The sequence below is a fragment of the Hyaena hyaena genome, unplaced genomic scaffold (genome assembly GCF_003009895.1).
Source record: "Hyaena hyaena isolate Hyena2069 unplaced genomic scaffold, ASM300989v1 scaffold_845, whole genome shotgun sequence".
Classification (NCBI taxonomy): Eukaryota; Metazoa; Chordata; class Mammalia; order Carnivora; family Hyaenidae; genus Hyaena; species Hyaena hyaena.
The window spans coordinates 613,168-630,089 of NW_024081477.1; the positions used below are offsets into that span (position 1 = coordinate 613,168).

At 34.6% G+C, this 16,922-nt stretch overlaps 1 protein-coding gene across 4 annotated transcripts in view; it reads right to left on the reverse strand.

The window, feature by feature from the left end:
- CNTN6 (contactin 6) overlaps nt 1–16,922 on the reverse strand; it is a 172,904-nt gene that overhangs the window by 81,926 nt on the left and 74,056 nt on the right. For 2 of the 4 annotated variants that reach the window (XM_039219879.1, XM_039219878.1), the window contains 2 exons: nt 4,109–4,288; nt 261–397 (listed from right to left, as the gene is read on the reverse strand). The exons of 1 other annotated variant lie outside the window; for it this stretch is intronic. In XM_039219879.1, the coding sequence (XP_039075810.1) occupies nt 261–397; nt 4,109–4,288 (317 nt within the window). Of the gene's footprint in view, nt 1–260; nt 398–4,108; nt 4,294–16,922 lie in introns of all 4 variants that reach the window. One more of the 4 variants, XM_039219877.1, reaches the window with a different exon arrangement.

The window sequence follows — 16,922 nt, forward strand, 5'->3', positions numbered from 1 at the left end:
TGATGATGGTGATGATGACATCTGAATGTGGATCTGTCATTGAGTAGTGTGTGACCTTATGCTAGTTGCCCTCTTTACCTTTAATTTTCTCATTTGAAAAATGGGGATAATATTAATAGCTACTTTGAGCTTATTTAAGTATTATATAAATTAGTGCATGTAAAGAGTATACTACATTTCCTAGCACCTACTAAGCATTCCATACACATTGGCTGTTACTGGTAGTTAGGTGAGATTTTAATATCAACATAGTTGCTTACCTCTGGAGTGAGGCGTTCACCATTCTTTAACCACGTGTACCAAGGATTTGGTTTTCCGCTAGCTTTGCATTCCCAAAACAAACTGTCATAGATAGACAGGTAAGTATTTTGGATTTTTTGTTCCCATTCTGGTGGGGCTGTTTCAAAAACAGACAAGAACAACTACTTGGCAAGTCAATTATCCAAAACATTGTGCAACATTCCAAGGACTATAGAAAACAGAAAGATAAAGCTAACTGGGTCCAATTGTACTGAAAACATATGATTTGAGGGAAGGAAAATGTAGAAGCCTCAATGTGGAGCAGCAGAAATCTTGTAAATATCAGTGGTCCTTTGGCATAAGATAAATATTTGCCATTTGTCATTCTCGTGTACCTTTATAGTAACTTGGGACTTGTAGGAAAAGGTACAAATGAAAAACAAGGCCAGAGAATAATTTCATGTAAATATTAGTACATAGGTCAAGTTAGAAAATGTGTACCAAATCAGAACCCACTGTGAGCAAAGGCCTGTGATTATATCTGGTCTGAACTAACTAAGTTTATCTATATCAGACATAATTACAATTCAATAGCTTGAAGCATAATTCAAATATGAGCCTTATCGTATTTTAGTAGGATTATAGTCCAATTTTTTTCCAGCATAAAACTCTTGATAGGAAATGAGAACTTTGGAGTTTTATATAAGTTCAGCACCTAAATTTAATCCTGGACATCCATTATTCAAAACCTTATTTTGTAATATGAGAAAGTTCTACATTGTACTGAGGCAGAAAACAACTGGTTTAATTAATCTTAAAAAGTGCTACTTAGGTGTTAGGTAATATTATCTTTACTATCATTCATAGAAACAGGTTTGGTACAAGTTAAATGTTTTTTCATGAGATGGCAGGAAGCTGCCTGGCTGTGTCATTTATCCCTCTTTTATTTAGGTCTGTCCTCAGATATGTATGAGTGAATGAAATTTCCTTTGGAATTTCTGGCTCTTACAAGCTAGATATGTAATTGCAGTTAATTCTCTCTCTAATCATTTGTAGAGGATTTTTGCAGGCATGTTAGACCTGCTCAAGAAGACATAGTTAACAAATAGAGAAGCCAAACTTTGAATCCTGAAAGCAGAGTCTAAGTCAAGGGGTCATGGTAGTATTCATGTTGTCTGTTGGGAATGCCAGTCAATAAGGTAAGATGTCAGGAAAAGGAATAGTCAACAGGGAAGGAAAGAGGCAATGCAAGGGGCAGTTATTAAGTCGGCCAACAAGATAGGCCACTGTTATTCAATCTTCTGTGAACTTCGAAGGAGTCTTTATAACAGCCTACTGAGGGAAAGGAAGAGGAAGCATTTGTTCATTGGCTCCTGTCTACTATCATCCAAGGTTAATATAGATGTTACATATTAGCATATCCGGGTTGTGTGTGTTTAAGTGCTGAGTAGGCCCTAAGAGAAGAAAGAAAACTGAAGGCGGAAACAAGATGGATTTGGTGTGGCACCAAAGATGAGACTGTCAGGTTACACCTACAAAACCTAGAGCTGGTTACTGTCACAGTGGTTGCAGTGAAGAAATGTGACTGAGAGTCTTTGAAAGTTGTACGAGTATGTCTGACTTGTAGTGTTTTCCCACTGCACCATCTGCATCCACTAAAATAAAAGGTCCTGCAGAGAGCTGGTCACTGAGAAGTAATCATGATATCTCAGGGTAGTAAAAACTAAGCCTGAGATTACCATCTATGGAAATCAGGCCAACTTCCAGTTACAGAATATGCTTATCATAATTTTGAGGGACAAATCAAGGCAAGACTTAGATGAAGTAGATGTATGGATGAAATTGAATCATGTTTCTGAAGTTTATTAGCAAAATTTTCTAATTTGTAGCTGACTGTTGAGAAATTTTCTTAACATATGTTTGACCTGGGAGAAGAAATACATACTCATATAGAATTCACATCATTTGTAAAAGTTTGAAATACATATGGTTTGTGCTTTAATCCAATAATTGTAACTTTAAAACACATTTATTTTGTTAATATGTAAATTCTTTGGATGTTTCAGATTTTGAAGACCAAACTTTTAAATCTTCAACTACGTAGGAAATGCATGGAAGAAAGGACTTGAGATTTCAGGTCAACTATATGGGCTTGGATTTTAGATTTTATTTCTTTCCCTATTGAGTGAAATCAGGAAAGTCATGTAACTTCTCTGAATAGGTTTCATTTTTTATAATGATAATATTATAATGATATCATTTTCTATAATGACAATATTCAAGATTTCTTTTGGAAGTAATAAAGATGCAATACAGAGGAATAGGGTTTTGAATTATAATTTAAACACCACAATATAATAAAACCTACACTTTTCTTAAAATTTTCAGGTACTATGCAATTCTCAGGTACTTGAGTCAATACTCTGCTTCTGTGGGAGCATGATAACAAGTAAATTAATAGGTTAATAAGAAGTATAATATTTGTCTTATTGACCAATTATCTGTTAGTACCCCACAAGGACCATGTGGACTCATTAAATGGCTAAGGACAAATATTTCTACCTCTTACCATCATTAAGAATCACATGAATTAATATTTGTAAAATCTGTGTAAGCTAATAGTTTCTGTATGGATATGGGAGAAAGCACTCTCATTGATTTCTCGTTTATAGATAACTTCATTTTCTGGTTAATTACTTGGTTATATCTTTGTCTACTTATTAAAAAAATCAAATCTTTATTAAAAACTAGCCAAAGTCTTTAATATCTTGGTGCCAGTAAAAATCTCCCAGTCACATTCTTACTATTTTATTTACAATGGATGCTGTATTTGAAAGACTGTTTAAAAATACATGTATATATAGCTACAACTGTAGAGGAATAATCAGCAAGATATCATATTCTATATATAAAATAGTACTTTTCATTCAAGGTTAAAATAGGAAATTCTAAAGGAAATGGGAAATAGTATAATCAATGCACAATATGTTCTCCCCATAAGATACTCAATAGCCATTCCTATGAAGTAATTACAATACCTTAGATTTTTCCAGTTATGAAAAAATATATATTTTCTCCAATTACTTTATCATTGTTTGTAAACATGTCACACAGAAACTTGTCACATAAAAAAGTATTTTTGGTCATGTATAAATACAGTCTTAAAAAGTTCTCCAGTACTGATGTATTAAATTTAGCAAAGAAGTTAAGAATATCTTAAGAGCAGCAAACATTTTGATAATTCTGGGGTATACATTATGGTTTATTTGCTGTAAAAAAAAGGAAGCAAATTTTATGCAACTGTGTATTTTGGCCTGAATAAAAAAGACATGAAGACAATTTTTATATAATATATGCTTTCATTTGAGATTCTGGTAATTGAGACAAACATATATTTTTGTGTAGCTTTCTATTATCTACATATCAACAGACAAAATCTGGGAAACAGAAACAAATACTGAAAACTACCATTCAGCAGTATATTTCTCCTGTCAGTCTCTTCTTTTGTGAATTCTACTTAGAATTATAATTAAGATTGTCATGGGCTGTTGCTGAATGTTTTATGGGAAATATATTGAATTCTATGGTACTTTGTGTTATAAACTTTTATAGCTTTAATGTGACACTGCTGATACTTTCAAAGCAATTATAATAAACAATAGCATGCAAGGACCATGATGGAATTAAAAGCATATTTTAAAAATGGTCATTCCCACCTGCCCATCACTGTATTAAGTATGCTAACCTAGACATGTGTCTTCTTTATTTCTCCATGACACTTTTCCACACCATGCTAATGACTTTCACTATTTCCTATGAAAGATATTACCAAATATTTCATATACTTTTTGAAATTCTATTAGCTTACCATAGAAAATGAGTTGACCCTTTGCAAGGTTTCTTCCTCGAAGGTTGCCTGCAATGCACTCATAGAAGCCTTCATCTTCCTGTTGAAAGTTCGGGATTTCAAGAATAGCCTGGGATTTGCTGTACTTGACTTTCCCTGGCAACGGGTTTCCATCCAACCTCCTCCAACTAATATCAGGGACTGGACTAAACAGTTATACCTCATTAGAATAGAACACGATTTAGTCTTTATGACAGCAGGATAAAATAAGAGTGTTCTTAAGAATAATTCTCAAGGAAAAATTTCAATCTATTATATTAGGACTACTTTTCAGGTCATGCAATCATTCACCATTCACTCATCCAGCAATTTATAATACTTCTTAAATGCCTGCTATGTGGAAATCACAGTACTATTATCAGGGCGTAAATCGATGAACATACAATAAATAAATAATAAAAAATAATGCATTTGTAAATTGCAGGAACTGAGAAAAGGAAACAGGGTGCAGAAATAGGCACAATATTTTATCAATGTAAATATGGTGGTCAGGAAATTCTTTGTGAGCATGTGACATTTAAGAGTAGGCAAGCTTCCTCTATATATTATAGGTTTTAAGGTGAAAATACAGATTCCTCTATACTGAAGACCTATGTGATGAATGAGCTAGATTATCAATTGGGACTAGTACCATATAAGAGATCTATATAAATTGGGTTTTATCATTCTCCAAAGAATGTACTCACTTTTAACTTATTTAAAATAAAAACCAAAAATAAAAAATAAATAAGATAAAAGATAACTTTCCATTGTAACACTAGAATTTGTGGAGTTCCTTTATTTATAGGTTTAGCTAAATATCTTATATCTAATATCTTTAGTCTAATATAAATATCTTTTATTTTTTATTTAAAAATTTTTTTTCTTAGTTTATTATCAAGTTGGTTTCCATATAACACCCAGGGCTCATCCCATGCTCATCAACCCCTTCCCCTCTCACCCACCCCCATCAGCCCTCAGTTTGTTCTCAGCATTCAAGAGTCTCTCATGGTTTGCCTCCCTCTCCCCAACTATTTTTTCCCCTTTTCCTCCCCCATGGTCTTCTTTAAGTTCCTCCTAATCCACCTATATGTGCAAGCATATGGTATCTGTCCTTCTCTGCCTGACTTACTATGAATATCTTTTTAAAAAGCCAAATATATTTATAATGTCTGAATCTAAGTGCTAACAAAAAATGATGGATTTAGGAATTTGTGGTGAGAAAGAACTTACTTTTTAAAGATATTATATAAAGAAATACAGGCTCTTTGTAAAGTTACAGTAGGCTTGTAATATCAATATCTAGTCTAACACCTTTCCTTTTCTACTGCCAAGTCATCCTTCTTTCCCTTATAGTTTTCCAGATGATTTAAATGTTTCTATTCTAAATATATTTTAAATTAATAATAATAATGAAAGTAAATCATTTTAAAAAGCCAAAAATAAACTTTTTCAGATACAGGATTTCTTCAAGTCAAAAAAAAATAATAATAACGTGGGGAAACCATCCAATGAAATACAAACTGGTTGACTATGATTTGTGGCATTTAAGTAGTAAACAATTGAAGAAAATTGGTGATGGTGATGATGGTGACTCAGTAGAGGCTTCAAATAAACCAAATTGATGAAGTCCAAGGAAGTTTTGATTGGTAAAAAATGATGGCCCTTCTATGCAAATCAAAGACATAAATGATGTAGAAAGTCATACATGTTTTCCTATATATTTGTCAGAAAACATATCCTCCAGTCAGTGTATGATTTGTCCCTTCTTAGAATTAGTATATAGTTAAAAATGTAATTTGAATTCTTTTAAACACAAAATAAAAATGATTGTTATGATGAACTTAGTTTTTGTCTTTTTAAAAAGCCTTGCTACTTACCACAAATTTAGGTTCACATTTTAGTAGAATGGCATCTACCAACAATTAACCACAGATAACTGGCTTTCTTATGTATTCATTTTACGGAATACAAAACTACAAATAAAAATAAAGTACTAGAAGAAAATGTATTGACATAGGAAGACCTTCCCCAAGTCTGGTAATTTTTATATTATATGTCCTATCATCTAAATTTTTAAAATATATGTTGTACATGTTTGAAGACAGTAAAAGTTATCATCTGTAAGTAGTAAGAATATTAATGCCTTTAATTTTCTTCTTTCCCTTAATCTCTATTTTCCATTATTTTCCTACAGAAGCATGCACTACCCATGTAATAAAAATTTCTAAGGAAATTTACTCACAAAGGGAAAAAATATAAAGGCTCGGATACTTGTCTAAATTCGTGATCCTTTCTTATTCCTTTGTGTGTGTGTGTGTGGGACAGTGTCTCTCTGAGGTTTATGACCAATACATGAAAAGCATCCAACTAAAAAAAGCTTTTAAATTAAAGCATTCAGACCAAAAAAAACCAAAAACCAAAAACCAAACAAAAAACAGTAAAGACTGAGTATGTCTCAGTTATGTAATAGTTCTTTATTTTGATTATGAAGACAGAAGTCAATTTTTAACATAACTAAGTATCTAAATCTGAGTCAGTTTGGCAGTTAATAATTGTAATAATATTACAATAAATAGCTACTGCTTATTAACCACAAACTATGTGCCAGGTAATACGTATGTGTAAAACATGCAAAGATAAGTTCATTTACTTTCCCATAACTAAAAGCTGCAGAGCTAGGATTTACTTCCAAGTTTCTTTGCCTTAAGAGCTATGTACCTAATCATGAGGCAATACTGTCCCCACAGCTACTGTAAGATCACCCACTGATACCTTTGGCATTTGTGGTTTTACAATAGTGGCTCTCCATTTTCAGTGTCCAAATTGAGTCGGGGCAAAAAGAACAAGTCCTACCGATCCTAACTATTCCTACTTTCCCCAGAAGACCTTAGTGATAGAACTGGAGTCTCTCTGGATAAGCTTTTTTCCCGTAATGGATGAAATGGCATATGCTATAGAGATACACCTTTACAAGAGAAGTAATGCAGCAGACAATGTCAGTGCTCTACCCATGTGCCTTCTGATTCCTTACTCACCTCAGATTCTGTAGTGCTATTAGCCTCAGCATTTCTTTTTGACACCTACCTTCAAGCTGCTGTAGCTTTACAAAGAGGTGAAAACAGCTAGATTGGCAGCACTTAAGCAACAACTGACTGGGTGCTGTGATACACATATTCTCTCTCCTCTGCCCCTTCTGGTGGGACATCTCTCAGGTATGATCTGCACCCTCTCCAGAGCTCCCCTACGGGACTGAAGCAAATTTAACTTCCGTATACCTTATTCTGCATGGCTACTCTTCCTTCCTTGCCTCACGTCTTCATTCTCCCATGAGTTCTTAGTAAAAACCCTTCCAACAAATCACTTGCAAAAAATCATCCTTTCAAGATCTGCTTCTTGGAAAACCAATTTATCAGAATTCCCAGTATGCTCTAGCCTTGTTCTACTTTAATTATAATATCGATTTTAAGGAACCCTTAAATAATTCTCAGTATGGTGTGTCCATATGGTCATTAAGCACACATAGAAATGGTATCCTGAGGTATTAAACATCAGTGGAACACAAGACCAAAATTGAACTGTAGAATCCTTGTGGAAAGTCATGGCTGTGGAACATAGAGATCTAAATTACACCAGAATAATAGCAAAAGGCAAGGAATGTAGAAATGTAGAACAGATACAAGGCTGAACACAGAGACAGGTTTCTCACATAAAAAAAGAACATCCTTTTTTTTTTTTCTTACCTCATTTGTGGATGGAGTGATAAATCGCCTCCCACAAACCACTTAATTATGGAGAAGGTTATAAGATTCAGTGTACTGGCTTCTAAAATAAGATTATTGAATTGTGAAGAATACTATAAGAATTAGAGTTCTAAATTCTCAATCTGCAGTGGACCCATGTTTGGTTGGCTGGTCAGTTGGTTTCTGACTGTATTTTGACTTTCCCCTGACAAACCAAAGCTTCCTAACTTTACTTCATCTGATTTGAATTGGGAACACTAAACCTCTGGCTTGAGGAGAGAGCACAAGACTGAGGTCTTGCTATTAGAAGCAGGTGCACCATAGTCACTGGGAATGGTCACTTATGAGAACTCAATTCAGAAAAAAACAATATTCAATTCTGTGAATGCTTTTGAAAGATTTGTTGAAAAGAGAATCTTTTTCACTGTGGTTTGCTCAGATAGAATAGAAACTTGGAACTTGTAGGCAACAATTTCCCACCAAATGGAGTCAGTACATTTGAAAGCCCAAGCTACCACAAAGGCAAGAATCTTGGAATTCTTCACATGCCTAGATCAAGTCATGCCTGATGCCCTTCCCCCAAAATCTCTCTTCGAACATTTCTGTAAATCAATACATCCTTTTTTTTTTTCTTTTTTCTTTTTTTGGCTTAAATGTTTATCTTCCTAATGCTTTCCAACCCTCTGCGCCCCAAAAAGACTTGACAAATAGATTCTGAATGCCTGGATTTAGTTGTTATCTGTGTGATTGAATTATACAAAATGGTGGATTTCTGGAACTCCTAGGTGGCTCAGTTGGTTAGGTGTTCTATTGTTGATTTCAGCTTAGGTCATGATCTCATGGTCTGTGAGACTGAGCCCTGTGTTCAGCTCTGTACTGACAGTGCAGAGTGTGCTTGGGATTCTCTCTCTTGCCCTCTCTCTGCTACTCTCCTGCTTACATGTGTGTTCTCTCTCTCTCTCTCTCTCTCAAAATAAATAAACTTAAAGAAAAAACCCAATTTGGTGGATTTCTTCTGGATGTTACATTTTATACTCCATACATTAGAATTTTCAGGGCAACAAAACTATCAAAAAAAATCACTCAAACATTTTTAAAGTTTTTTTTAAAAGAAGTCTTAGCAAGTGTATTTTGTGACTACATTTTGTGTTAAAATTACTAATGGGAGAAAAATCAAACAGTTTTATAAGAATTCACAGTACTAATTAAATGCTGAGATTTTTTTCAGATTTGTTATGTCACTGCTAAATATGAATGCCATGATCCTCCTGATTATCACTGGTAATGTGATAGAGACAGAGAGAATAAGCACAAAACACAGATTACATAAAAATACATATGCATTTTAATCAAAAGTTCCCATTTTGTCCTGAAACTTCTTATGAAGACACTAAAGGAACTGCTTTAGATTTCACACCCTCTGCCTTTTCTAAAGGCATCCCAAATGGACAGTGGGTGGGAAGAAGTGGAATCTACAAAGATGAAATTATTTTAGTAATGAGTTTAGTTTCTTAATGCAACTTTGTTTTTCTAAGACATACTGTGCTATGTAAATAATAATTGTAATAATAAAGCTATCATAATAGAATATTATTTATGCAGTACAGACAGAATGTAGCTCTTATCACCTACTTATCAGCAATATTTTATTCCACCTTTATAAACATGAATTTCCTCATTTGTGGAATGGGAATTAATAATAGTACATCATTCACAGGATTTTGTCCTCACAAAATGATACAATCCAGAGAATTCTGTTCTCTGTTAAAGACTCTATGTGACTATGCATTCAACATAAATTGATTTATGTACCATTTGTAAATTAAAATTAGATCTCCACACTGTGAATGAAATAGGTACACAAATATACCTATAGGACTCCAGAAGTAAGTTTCCTGCTTCTCACTGCTTTATATATAGGCTGCTGGGATGACACTGCCCCTAATCATAGTGGTCATGCTTATTTTCTCACTCGGAGGACAGAGATCTCTCAGGTGAGATATTACATGTTTTGCTGTGACATACCTTTGTTTTCCTACCTAGTTAATCATCTAAGACCATGGTGGTGGGGAGGAAAGGAATTATACAGAGTTCTCCAAAGAGAAACAAAATACTGTGTAAGATAGCCGAGCATTTTTCATGCATATTAATATTCATTAATTGAGTGCTTACTATGTACCAGGCATTGTGGCAGATGGTTTCCATTTGTCATCTGAGTTAAATACTCAGCTGGCAGCTGTTAACAATTCTAATTACCTTTCTGGAGTGGAATTCACGTTGAGACAGGTAATTTCTGCTAAATTATTACCTGCCAATTCTCCTCCACTTAGACTTCCAGTACAGGCTAATTTATTGTGATTCACCTTCCAACTCTTTGAGTTGACACCCATTCAATTATAAACACTAGTAAACTATTTCTTCTACTGTGGCTTCAGCATTCTCTCTACGATCTACCTAGTTTATCCATGTTGGTGATGTTAGTGATACAACATTCACTGGCAGTTCATCCTAGAGCATGATGAACTGCATACTTTATAAATATTAATACATGAAGAACACCATTACGCAGGGGGATCTTTGACCGGTCTTCAGAATGGAGATTATCGTTAAATCTCTTGAAACTGTGCCGTTACTGAAGGGAAGTCAAAATAAATGATGCTGTCGTTATCCTAACTGCAAATATCAGCCATATCTGACAACATTTCGCTTTTAGCTTCAATTCCTCCTTGCCTTTTTTTCCCCCAAGTCTTCCCAAACACGATGTAGAAATCGAGCTTGAATATAAATCTCAGTAAAGAAAACCAATCTGAAGCAACTCTCTTATCCAAAGTTTCCTCAGACCATAGGTGATGCACTCATGAGCCTTGTATTTCAAAAGGAGCATTGCAAAAACCTTTTCTGATTTTGTTACTATTTGCTCAATCAAGTTTGCCTGAAATGTGGGTCCTCACAGTAGTGAAATACTACCAATTAATAACAGCAAAGTTTCCTCTTTCTTTGTTCCTCTGCATCTATGGTTTTGTGCTTCTTAAGTAAGCATTGCCATAAATAAGGACTTTTACTCCATTCTCTCTCATCATTATGCTTTTACCGAGTAAGCATCCTATTAATTTTATCCGAAGACAGAGTATACGTTTGTTAACCATCTGGCCTCGTTCCAACCTGAATTGGAAGTTAAATTAAAGCTCTTCACACACTAGTAGAAACTGTGCTTCAATTTTATACTATTAGCTCATAAATAGAATTTTCATTACTGGTGCTATTTGAGAAAGCTTATTTTTCCCCCTTGGATTTCTTAAACCTCATTATCCACAGCTTAAATCCAGGCTATCCTAAGTTTTTAACTGGAAACTGGTACAGAGAACCAGTTTCCTAAGATGCTTATATTTGGGATTATTCTTAACTTGAATCTCATTTCAGAAAATCTTGTCAGTGGCCATTTTTAATCGAACACAGTGAAGCAAAATAACAAAACCAGCAACGAGTGCCTTTGTTAAATTTTCAGACTGTTCAGCTAGCTGCTTTCATTTCCCCAACTTGAAATATTCATACAAAGAGCTTGGAATATAAGATGGTCCTATGGGGATACAATGTGGATACGTTCATGAGTTCTGTAGAAAAGCAATCTCACTGTTATGGAAAAAGGAAACCTTTTTTTTTTTTTTTTTTTTGTGAGTGATCTAAATGCAGCCATGATCCTGTTCTACAGGTCAGTATCCACACTAGGTTTCTCTGAGGGAAAAATCTTGTGGTATGCAGGTATTAGTCTGGTATTTGACACTACAGTTGCGGCAGCCAACTGAAAAGCTACAAATGGTTTAGTCCTATTAGCAATGGTAGCAGCGTGGCACTTTGTGTAGGGTAAAAGTACAGAGGCAGTTTTATGTGATTAAATGCAAATTGCCCAATTTCTCTGAGCCTCTTGTATAACCAGAGATAACAATGGGTACATAAAAGGCTTCTTGAGAAGATCAGATAAGGAAATAGGAGAATCCACTATGAAATTCAAAGTTTGAACCACACATAAGGTTTACTAAATTTCCTTATCACCATGATCATCATCACATAAGGACAAGAAGCCTCTATTATTTAAAGATTCCCTAAGAATGTTATTACCATTTTCGATTCTTTTTAACTAAAGCAAAATAAGTACTAATTTGCACATGAAACATAACCTGGGAGACCAGTATTCCAAGGTGAAAATGATACTGCATTTAGCAGTTAATTAACAACTTGTCCATAATGTTTTATCAATACGTAATATTAACCCTAAATAAATACTTCTCTGACTGTGTGAATATTATGCTGTCTAGAGTAAAGAAAATGACAGTTCAGTTAGAGTCTGTGAGGCTCTGGAAGCTTGTGTTCCGTCAAATTTTAAGGGCTTGATTTTAGCTTTGCTCATAACCATATGCTTTCATATAAAGACGTAAAGGAAACATTACATACATATGGTATGCTGATATATCATCATCCTATCATTAATATATGTAATATGTATTGGACACATATTATATGCCTGGTGCTGTGTTAACTGCCTCAGCGAAAACATTATAACCATACTATTTGACACAGGATTACTGTTACTGACATTTTGTAGATAACGAGACTGTGGCTAGAAAGTCTGGATAACATATCCAGTATCACACTGTAAACTTAAAATAAAAAAGTATTTGAACCAAAGTGTGCCTTTTCATAGAGACTGAGTTCTAAACCATCATGCTTTGCTTCTCCTGCATTAACTAACCAGATATAAAATGGGTTATCTTATTAGGATGCATTAGGCTGTGCTTAGAAAAATATTCTTCATCTAATGCATTAATGTTTTACAACCAGTAGACAGAGTTCCTTTTGTCCAAGGTTCATAAGAGAAAATGATAGAATTGTTTTGTTTTGTTTTTTAGCCTACTGAGATGCCTCCAGATTCCAATAAAGCTTCTAGAGGACGGGTTTCAAGGTCAGCTGGAAAAAAGGAAGCAAGTAACTTCTTTTCCTTCAGTTCAGTACCACTGTGGATGTGAAATAGCTCTCATGGAATTGCCAAATATTTAAGAAGTAAGAAATGTAGGTCTCCTGGGAAAGGTGGTGATAGACGGAGACGGGAAGAAGACGAGTTGCTTCCAGAAGCACCTATGGAGGCTTTCAATTAATTTAATTTTAGAAACAGCACTTTTAAACTCTAATTTATGGTTTTGGGGGGAAAAATGAAAGGAACATTTGACACTAGATTCAGAGTATGCATGTAAGATCAAAAGAGGCCCAACTTGTAGGCGAAATCCATGGTCTGTGAAAATGGCCCCTTTACAAGTGCTTTTCAGGAGAACTGGGCAATACATTTCAGAATACTTAGCTCTTTAGGTTGCTTTTATCCAATAATTCTAAATTTATGAAAATATCCTGAGGAGTTCTCATGGGCATGGATAAAATACAGCCACAGGGGTATTCATTACATCATTATTTGTGGCAACAAAAAGTGGAAACAAAATAAAAAGAAGGTAAGTGTCCACTAGAGGGAGGCTGGCTGAAAACACACATTCAAATGTCCCCCTGTGATCATAACTGAGGGTAAAAAAGCTTGTTTAAGGACCTGCAGATACATTCATAGTTTATGGTTTTAACGTTTTTAGAAAGCATGTTACAAACTAATATATATATGAACAATATGAATAGCACAAATAAAGTAGCATAGGATTATAACCAAAAGTATAAAATAAATATCCACTAATCAATACTGATAGAAATAAATGAATAAATGGGAAGGGAAATGTGACAAATCTCCCATTCAGAGGAAAGCCAAATAAATGACAAGGATTCAATACCTTAAAGGAGGTAAGGCATAACTACCTATTCATTAAATATGGATGATGCATACTAACCTCCTTCCAAAGAATCAATATGGAAAGAGAGAAAAATTAGTAATTTTACACTTGAGTATCTTGACAAAAACTGCATCAGCCAAGTGATGAAGGCCAACACCAGCAGTCATAAATCATCTTGATAGAACAGCAATCGTGTTACAATGTGGTGAAATGGCACTTTGACTTTGTGTTCTTCTCCCGAAACCCATAACCTCAGTCTAAATATGAGGAAAATATTAGACAAATTCTAACAGAAAGTAATCCTACAATGACAATGACCATCATTCCTCAGAACTGTCAAAGTCATCAAAAACAAAGCAAGGCTGAGACACTGTTACAACCAAGAGGAGCCTAGGGAGACAGAAAAGTCTCAATGTAAAATGGTACCCTACATGGACTCTTGGAATTAAGGGAAAAAAGGACATTAGACAAAAAGCAAGCAAATTTGAAATATGGGTTCTAGATAATAAAAGCGTTGGTTCATTAATTGAAAAAATGTACCATATTAATGCAAAATGTTAGTAATAGGGGAAATGTATGGGGTTATATGGGATTTCATTGTTATTAAAAAGTCTGTAAATTAAAAGAAATTATTGGTGAAAGAAGAAAATAAGAAGCAAGAATCTCTTCTTTTTTCAGGGATACAAAGGACCCCATAAACAATAGCCTAAAATTTGCTCTACCAAAAGAATTGAGAGTGACCCCCCTCTAATCTCAATTTAACAAAGGGCAGCCTAAGGAAAAGATAATCAGTAAATCTCCCAGAGTGAGTATCCTTGAAAGTTTCTTCACTGAAAATTTGTAAGGAAAGAGCAGATCCCAAGGAAAATGTGTCATCATGTGTTGTTACATCCATCCTATTTTCAGTAGCCTGCAAACTCCCCAGGGCTTTTATGTAATTTTCTTTATTTCCCCAGGGCCCATCCTGGTGTCTGCAGCTTGGAGAATTCCTTCTGACTGGCTGACTAAATAAATGAAAAAATAAAGGAATTAATGATTGAATGAGGTATTCAAAGCATATTTGCTGAGTTAATAAATACTTCTGTTCAACTTGCCAAATGAGTGACTGAGGGAATGACAATAACCTTTATACACCTTATTGAACACAGAAGTTTGAAATGGTAAATGCGTTATTCTGAACAAGTCCTTGAGGACTGCATTAGCACAAAAATATAATGCATGGGGTGCCTGGCAGGTCAGTTGGTAGAGTATGCAATTCTTAAACTTCAGGTCATGAGTTCAAGCCCCATGGTGGCTGTAGAGGTTACTTAATTAAAACAAAGCAAAACAGACAAACTATATATATATATATATATACTTGCATACATATATATGATGTGTTTATACATATATAATGTGAATATATAATGTTATAATCTGTATGTATATATGTATATATAATGTATGTATTTTTTAAAAATATTTTTATTTATTTCTAAGAGAGAGAGAGACAGCGTGAGCAGGGGAGGGTCAGAGAGAGAGGGAGACACAGACTCTGAAATAGGCTCCAGGCTCTGAGCTGGCAGTCAGCACAGAGCCCGACGCGGGGCTCGAACCCACGAACCGCGAGATCATGACCTAAGCGAAAGTCGGACGCTTAACCGACTGAGCCACCCAGGTGCCACACAATGTATGTATATTTATATATATATATTTTTTTTACATAAATATGTATATATGTGTATATATATATATATATATAAAATGCAGAGATCCTTTCTCTCTCGTGTTTTCCTTTTTACCTCCTCAGTTAAAACACCGCTATTACCATAATTAATAAAATTGTTACTATTTATTGATTACCTATTATAGGCGAGGAACTCTCGTAGATAAGTTTAATAGTATTTCCAGTCTTTACAACAACTCTATAATCTATCTATCTATCTATCTATCTATCTATCTATCTATCTATCTAATTTTGTCTTTGTTTTACAGATAAGAAAGTTCATCAGAGTAGCCCAGGTATTACAGGGGAATTTAGAATTTAAACGCTGATCTCTTTGATTTCAAAGTCTATACTTTTTCCAGTAAGCAATGTTGTCTTGAAATGTTAGTGAATCCACTAATAAGTCATTCAGTCCTAGGGTGAGTGCATGTGTATTTGTCCTTGTTGAGGATTAATGCCTTTCAGTTTCTGAAAGATTGGCTTGAATATTTGTCAGTTCTCAGATTTGCATGCACAGCCAATGGGGGGGGGCATTCTATGAAGTTTACCATAGAATTTACCAGAATGTATCAATTAATGTCAAACAACATAGTATCATGGTAACATGCAAAGCAATTTACAAGCACCTAAAGATTAGGGTTCAGTGTGAGGCAAATGAGACAAACCATAAATGGAATAATATTCTGCTCTCCAGGTACTCAATTCAACGAGGGGGAAAAAGCCAAATTACTTACAAGACAGGTGATTAGGAAAATTTTAAGATACTTCTTTGATTTCTTTTAAAGCAATCGTTAAAGGTGTAATAAATGTGAACGTACCTAGTTTGATTTGAAAATACTATTTTCATCCTGAGGCACCACAGTGACCTTTTTGTGGTATAATTTACAATGATGTCCTTATGTGTAAGAGAAAAAAGTAAACATTAGTTAGCTTCTCTGTCATCTGAAAGTTCTGTAATACCTAAAGACATCTTGTTGAAACTTCACATTTATTGCTTAACATTAATAGCCAAGCTGGGTATCTTTTCCTTCATAAATTAGAAAAAAATAAATAAGATCCACGTTTTCACACAGGACTATAGTCCTGCTACTCATTTTATTTACATTTCTGAGCATTAATAACAATGTGTTATTAAGGTAGAAGAAGAAGAAGAAGAAGAAGAAGAAGAAGAAGAAGAAGAAGAAGAAGAAGAAGAAGGAGGAGGAGGAGGAGGAGGAGGAGGAGGAGGAGGAGGAGGAGGAGAAGGAGAATATGTTTGGTTGTTTCTAAGAGAATTAGAAGAGCTATGAGGGATATCAGTTTAATTCCTTCACTAAGAGCAAAGGCCTATATTTTCCTAAAAGGAGACACTAAAAGGTGTCTGTCAATCATACTACATGTGCATAGCACATATAAACACAGTTTCTCAGGATATTTCACAATACTTTTAATTTGCAGCTTCGGTAGTTAGGAATCTGCCATGTTGAACAAACGAGACAAAGCTGAGAGGTGAAAGCTGTGGTCACATCAGCTCTGAAACCCCAACCTGG